Here is a 6,847-nt window from a genome sequence, read left to right as displayed (position 1 = left end):
AGTGGAGTACCGCTCCAAGATGGCCGCCCTAAATCTCGTCAGTGACAATAGGAGAGAGCGGTGCATGAGGGTCTATCCTTATGTTATGTCTATGGTCATTACTGCATGAAACATGCATGGTGGACGCTGAGCCCTGATTGGACGGCTTCTCTTGTGTTTTGGTGCTGAAAGAAAATTTAAAGGGATAAAAACCATTTTTTCATTTTTTAGTTCCCAGCAGACGAAACAAACATGGCGGCAGCAGGAACCAAAGAAGCTCTAAGTGAACCGATGTTCAGAAGAACTGAGGTTCCATTGATCCAAACAGGAACTGTTCAGTTTGTTTCTCCTGGTTTCCAGTTTAAAGGCACTTTTCGCAGCGCTGCGGCGAAAACCGCTTCAGAAAGAATCCTCTGCTGTGAGGACCAGTCGCTCACGGAGTGGATTTGGGAAAAAACAACCAGAAAACATGGAAGATCCAAACCTGAAGGCACATTTGGGCCCTGGAGAACCGTCACAGTCATTCTGGTCGCATTTCCTCCTGCAGGCTGCAGGGGGGGGGATCATGGGCGGGATGAGAAACCCTAAACCTTCTAGTGTTTATGTGGCTGAGGGCGGGGCTTAGGCGTGGCGGTGGGCGTGGCCTAGTCATGAGTGAGGGCGGGGCCTAGGCGTGAGTGAGGGCGGGGCCTAGGCGTGGCTGTGGCTGAGGGCGGAGTCGCTGCTCAGGTCATTCCTGATTACCTCGTTGACTGGAAGGAGAACAGAGACGCAGTTAAACTTTCAAGTTCAATAAAAACTAAAAGTCAGGGTGCTGTGATGGCGCAGGGGTTAAGCACAACCCATGTATTGAGGCCTTGGTCCTCATTCCAATGGTCACAGGTTCAATTCCCGGCCTTGTGATATTTGCTGCATGTCTTCCCTCTTTCCTGTCAAACTACTTTTAAATAAAGGCCACTAGAGCCAACAAAACCTTTAAAACTAATTTTCTCACAAACGAACATCTAAGAACTGTTTAATCTTTTCAAAATTATTTTCAAAATTTAATTTTTTTTTTAATTTTTATATTAAAATTTCTTTAACCTGTTGTTCACAGGTTGTCATTCACAATGACAGGGGTGTCAAACTCCAGTCCTCTGCTGTCCTGCAGTGTTTAGATGTGCCACAGGTAAAAAACAGTGGAATGAAATGGCTTAATTACCTCCTCCCTGTTCTCCTGAGCCTTGCTAATGACCTAATTATTCTTTTCAGGTGTGGTGCAGCAGAGGCACATCTAAAAGTTGCAGGACAGCGGCCCTTGAGGACTGGAGTTTGACACCCCTGTCACGAGAGGACCCAAATTTGGGTCCTCTCGTGAATGACAGGGTAATAAGGGTTGCTTTTCATATTTGACTATTTAATTTTATTATGTATGTTTTATTCCCAATGTTCAGCAGAGAAAATCATTTGCTGAAGTTTGTTGCTGGGCAGATCAGACGCTTCGGGTCGGACCAGAACCTGCAGAACTCCTCTGGGATTAACCAATCAGCTTGTTTATCTCGTTAAGGATGTGCGGGATCGGGGATCCGCCTCCTGGAGGCCGGGAATTCTGGTCCAGGGAACCGTTCCCTAATGGCGTGGCGAAGGATCAATCCAGAACCGGACCGGCGGCTCGTTAATCTGGAGATTTTAACTTTCTGCTAAATAAGAACTAAATGAGTTCAGAGTTCATGTTAGGGAATTATTATTATTAATATTATTATTATATCTGTTTCCCAAAGAAAAGACGCGTCAGGATCTAAAACATGTTTTGTCGCTTCATCCTCTGGAGGTCGGACTGACGATCTGGACTGAGACGAGCCGCCGCTCGCTCCTCTGATGGCGGCTGGTTGGCGTTTCTTCTTGGACCGTTCCCCTGCCCCCAGCGCCGCCGTGCTGAGGTCATCGGTCTGACGGGACGCAACAGGAAGCAGCTGCAACGTGTGCAGCTGCCAGTGGGTCAGAGAGCTGCAGGAGCTCCTCTTCCTCAGCATGATGAAGGCTCTCCAGAGTTTCTGCTCCGTCGGGTTCTAGCAGCTGGTTCCTCTGGTTGACCCGCAGCTCGCTTCGTGAATGAATCACGAATGAAGCGGCAGAAAGGTCAAAGGTCGAGCTTTTCCTTTCTGCAGCTCCATTTCTACCCGACGGCAGCAGAAACATTTAAGAAACGTTTTAAATCCAGAAACAGATTTTAATGTTTGATGAAACTCTTGCTTGATTTCCTGAATCAAAACTTTTGACCTCTGACCCCTGAAAACAGAAGCTTCCTCTCACCATCATCCAGGTACATCTGGTCCAGCTCCTGCGGCTCTTCCTTGATGCTGACCCGCCCTGCAGGTTCAGGGGCCTCCGGGGGGCCCGCAGGCTGGGCCGGGCTCTGGGGGAACGGGGTCGGGGAGTCTGCAGGCGAGGGGGGGCGGCGGGGGGCTTCCTGGATGATGGAGGCGTGGGGGGGGGGCCTGGAGAACGGAGACAGATCCTGGAGTTTGGGGCTGGAGGCGGGCGAGCGGCCGTAGGCCCCGCCCACAACGCACGGCCTGAGGTCGGAGGTCACCGGGGTGGCGACCTGGGGGCCATAACACGGCTTTGGGTGCAGCGACGCATGCTGACTGCACAGCAGGGCGGCGCTGTAGTCGTCATGCGGCTCTGTCTTTATCGTCGGAACTGAAAGGAGAAGAAGAACTGGATCAGAACCGAGACGCTCCGATCTCGGTTTGAGTCGGAACGCCTTCTGGAAACGGAAAAATCTGGAAACACTTTGCAACACAGCCACAGAGGCAGCTCTGACCCGGGGCTGTGAGCAGGAAGTGAGCAGGAAGTGAGCAGGAAGTGAGCGAGCTTCTGTAGGAAACAGTCGGCAAACAGAAGCAGAAGTGAAAATGGTTTCTTTATGTCTCAAAATAAATCTGCTTTGGAGTTTTAACACCTGCAGCCGCACAGAGAAACTTTTCCACTTGTTTCCTGAAGAGCTGCAGCTTCTGGTCATTCCAGCGTTTCCTCTAGTTGCTGCCGTTTCTCTGGACAATGTTCCGCTTTCACAGCGGGGAGCTGCAGCGCCCCCTGTGGGGCGGGACCGGGCGCTGCAGCCCTGCTGCAGCTTTGAACAGCCCACTGCATTTCTCTCCAAGGCTGCGGGGCGATCCGCGGTGGGTCAGGGTTTATTTTTAGCGGGCAGGAAGCGGGCCGCTCCCAGCCTGCTGCACGAAGCTGCAGGTACGGAAAAGAACAGATTTTATGATTTCTGTTTTACAATGGACGAATAAAAGTGTTGCTTTGTTCCTCCCAGGCTGACCGCCGCGGCGCGGGGGACAAAATGTTTCCAATTAGTCTGAGACGGACGATCAGGAAACCAGAAGGAGCCGAGAAGCGGAGAGGAACGACAGAATAACGAGCGTTTGTTTCCGCCAGGCATCGTCATGGAAACGGCTGAAAGGAAGAAAACTAAAACCTGGAGCAAAAACATGAATCTGTCTGCTATATGAAAATTAAAGAGGAAATGTTCAGGTTTCTGCCTGTGGGGGGCGCAATAAGACATGGGTGGAAACCAGTTCAGTGCCATCAGTCTTGGCTGCAGCACCAGTTTAACCAGTTTAACCCTATTTCAAAGAAGCCGAGAGCAGATGAGGACCCAAAGCCAGGTGGTGGAAGCATTATGCTGTGGGCTTCCTCCCCCAGTAGTAGGAGGAATAGTAAAGACAACAGATAACAATAAATTCACACATCCGGCTCTAATCCCAGTGTTTCTCGGGGGCTCACCGTTGGTGGGAACGTAGGAGAAGCGCTGCAGCTGACTTCGCTTCCTCTTGCCGTTGCAGACGTAGAAGTTGACGTGAACGGGGGCGCAGAGGCGCTGCGTCCGGTACGGCGGGATTTCAACCAGCAGTGAGTTCTGCAGCACAAAGCATTTCCTGTTCCTGTCAGAAAAACTCGACTTCCAACAACCCAAATGTCTCAGTAATCTGAGGAAAACGCCTCATCCATCGGCCGATCGGTCCGATTAGTGAAACTGGACCGATGCGACGCAGCAAAGCATCATGGGTCGTTTCATTAAGGTGTTGAAAGATCAGAGAAATATTAATATCAGTGAATATTGATTATCAGCCGAAACAGCAATAACTGTATTGGTTAAATTCATCAGATGAATTATCTGGATTTCTAACCAATCAGCAGTTAGAGTTGCTGGTCAAACTGGGACCAGTCCAGCAGCCTGGAAACTGGCCAGCTGACCTCTGACCTGCCTTTTATAATAATGATTTATTTATTTATTAAGAATCCAAACAAACACATGAAAACTTGTTGCTTCTCTAAACCGCAGAGTCTGGACCAAATTAGCAGTTAACCTTTATTTGTCCTGGATTACAATATCACCAGGTGACCTTTGACCCCATCCAATCACTGAACAGATGCTGACAACAAATCAATGTGTGGATGAGACAAAAGTTTATGAAGTTATTAAAGAGGAACAATCAAGAGTTATAGATCTAGAGTTATAGATCTAGACCCGTGTTTCTCCACCCTGGTCCTCAGGCCCCCTGCTCTGCATGTTCTAGATGAGCCTCTGTTCCAGAACTGCTGATCCAAATGACTGCAGGACCATCAGGAGCTGCAGATCCTGTTAATCACCCAGAGATACAATCCAGGTGGCAGAAGGGAAACACCTGAAACATGGAGGACAGGAGGCCTGAGGACCAGGATGGAGAAACACTGGAGTAGAGTAAACACACAGTTATTCCAGCCAATAACCATCTGAACTTTGACCTGAACCTCCAGAGCCACATAAATCCATAAATCGGTTCCAAAGTCGGCCTTCTACCAGCTAAACAACATTTCCAGGACCAGAGGACTAATGGCAGACCTCTCAGGTTCTGGTTCTGCTCTGCATCCAGAACCAAACATGGAGAAGCAGCATTCAGCTTCTATGCAACACAAATCTGGAACAAACTTCCAGAAAACTGGAGAACAGCTGAAACACTGAGTGCCTTTTACTCAGCTGTTAGAGCAGAACATTTCTCTTCCTGTTCCTCTGATCTTCAGGTTTTCTGCTTGTTTTCTTTTGTTTCTAATCGTGTAAAAGCGGCGAGCTGCTGATAAACGAGCCCGTTTCTGAATGCAGAGCTGCTAACTGAAACAACAGAACTGAAAATGTGACGGACACGCAGATCTGTGTCCAACAGGAAGTGACTTGATGGGTTAGGGTTTCGCTGTCCAGTGAGCGTGAAGAACCCTTAGTTTGGTTTATTTTACAGATGATATGAAAAGTTCTTACCGGCCTCAGCGCGTCTCTCTCCACCGTGGCCTCGCTCTCCCAGACATGGTGGCCGTCTGCATGAGACAACATGGCGGATCAGAAAACCGTAACATCACAGGCGGATACATCGGGTCGTTCCTCAGAGCCCTGCGCCGCAGCCAGAACCCCGGCAGCTGCCTGGCCCGTTGACAGACCCGACCGGAACCTGATTGGCCAATCAGTTTTTCCCGCGGCGCCGCAGCAACCGAGACTCCCTGCTGCGTTTTATTCGAGGTGATCCGAGGCGACTGGCCAATCAGGCGTCAGTAAAACTTTATAGCCGGGTGAGCTGAGTGAAGCTGTCTGAGTGGTGAGCGCTCCGTTTGTCCAGGTTTGATATATTAAAAATACATTTTTTAAGGTCATCCAGAGGTCACCATCCCCCATCTTGCTCCAAAACAAACCAAAAGCGGGCTCCTTCGTTAGTGCAGGTTTGTGCCGTTAAAACTGTTTTCAAGTTGGATGTTGGAGCGAGCGGCGTTTAGCTCAAGGGTGATCCGATTTATGAGCGCCGACTTGGGCCAGCCGTTCTCCACGGCTCCCTCCTCCAGCGGACCGTCAACACATTTCCGCACCAAACACTAAGAAACAAATGTGAATAGAAATGTGGCCTTGTGACCAACTGACACAAGATTCATGCTGTTACAATAGATGCACTGTTCTCTAGAGAATTTTTAAGTCATACTCAATATTTTTAATAATTGTAATATTAAAAAGTATAATATTTTTTCTTCAATAGCTTCCAAGTCATGTGCCCTATTGACTCAATCAGTGTGAAACTGTTCTAGACAGGTGAGATGAGGTACACTCATTTTTATTGCATTATTTTATTATTGTAGCATTTTTTTTGGTCGAAATTTAGTATCTTTCTTTTATAGCTTCTGGCTCATGTGACCCATTTACACTGAATCAGTGTGAAATCTTAACACGTTTTGTCATGCGTTAAGATTTTATGGTGTTAAAAGAAAAAGCCGTGAACATTTTCATCAGACTGTAAAACATTGGACTCATATAACTCAAAAAGGGAGTAAAAACTGTAATTTATTGCACTTCATCTGTGAAATGAAACCCACCGTTTTAGGGTTGACATGGTTAAGAAACGTGATAATGTGACGAATATCTTTAAAAGTTTGCGGTTATATTTCAGTCCGTTTTTCATCAATATGCGAGAGTTTAGAGCAGGGGTCCCCAAACTACGGCCCGCGGGCCGGATCCGGCCCGCCACGTCATTTGGTCCGGCCCCCTGAACGATGCCGGATCTGGCCCGCCTCCTCATACCAGAAAGCATTCAGTGTTTTTTTTTCATACATTGTATTTTCTGGTTTATATGTGGATTTTTCTTCAACCACCAGGGGGCTTGAGCAGATGTGAAACTAACTTTCCCTCAGTGGAATATATACTAGTCATTACCAGTCATCGTTTCACTCACGGATTTTTCCATTTGCATTCTGGGTAAAAATCTATCTAAAAGCGCGAATGTGTCGTCGCCGCCCACCCCCCGCTCGACAGTTTCAAAGACAGAACAGCTAAGGTTTCTGTCTCCAAAAACTAAGACCGGCCCCC

At 48.3% G+C, this 6,847-nt stretch overlaps 1 protein-coding gene and 1 long non-coding RNA gene across 3 annotated transcripts in view; one reads left to right on the top strand and one right to left on the bottom strand.

The window, feature by feature from the left end:
* Nucleotides 1-197: 197 nt before the first annotated feature.
* Nucleotides 198-6,847, bottom strand: part of LOC106963750 (nuclear factor of activated T-cells, cytoplasmic 1-like) — a 23,675-nt gene continuing 17,025 nt past the window's right edge. The window contains exons 7-10 of one of the 2 annotated variants that reach the window (XM_015058824.1): nt 5,264-5,319; nt 3,754-3,886; nt 2,272-2,661; nt 198-731 (exon numbers count right to left, since the gene is read on the bottom strand). In XM_015058824.1, coding sequence (XP_014914310.1) covers nt 670-731; nt 2,272-2,661; nt 3,754-3,886; nt 5,264-5,319 — 641 coding nt within the window. In that variant the 3' untranslated portion in view covers nt 198-669. Of the gene's footprint in view, nt 732-1,323; nt 1,477-2,245; nt 2,662-3,753; nt 3,887-5,263; nt 5,320-6,847 lie in introns of those variants that run through there. The other variant, XM_015058823.1, reaches the window with a different exon arrangement.
* Nucleotides 3,880-6,847, top strand: part of LOC106963752 (uncharacterized) — a 13,288-nt gene continuing 10,320 nt past the window's right edge. The window contains exon 1 of the long non-coding RNA XR_001428254.1: nt 3,880-4,436. This is a non-coding gene — a long non-coding RNA (uncharacterized LOC106963752). The remainder of the gene's footprint in view (nt 4,437-6,847) is intronic.

Source organism: Poecilia latipinna, unplaced genomic scaffold, assembly GCF_001443285.1.
Source record: "Poecilia latipinna isolate Pla-1442-1.1 unplaced genomic scaffold, P_latipinna-1.0 Scaffold1576, whole genome shotgun sequence".
In the NCBI taxonomy this organism is placed as follows: Eukaryota; Metazoa; Chordata; class Actinopteri; order Cyprinodontiformes; family Poeciliidae; genus Poecilia; species Poecilia latipinna.
The sequence above is the reverse complement of the archived record's forward strand: the minus strand, read 5'-3'. Positions and strand labels throughout refer to the sequence as shown.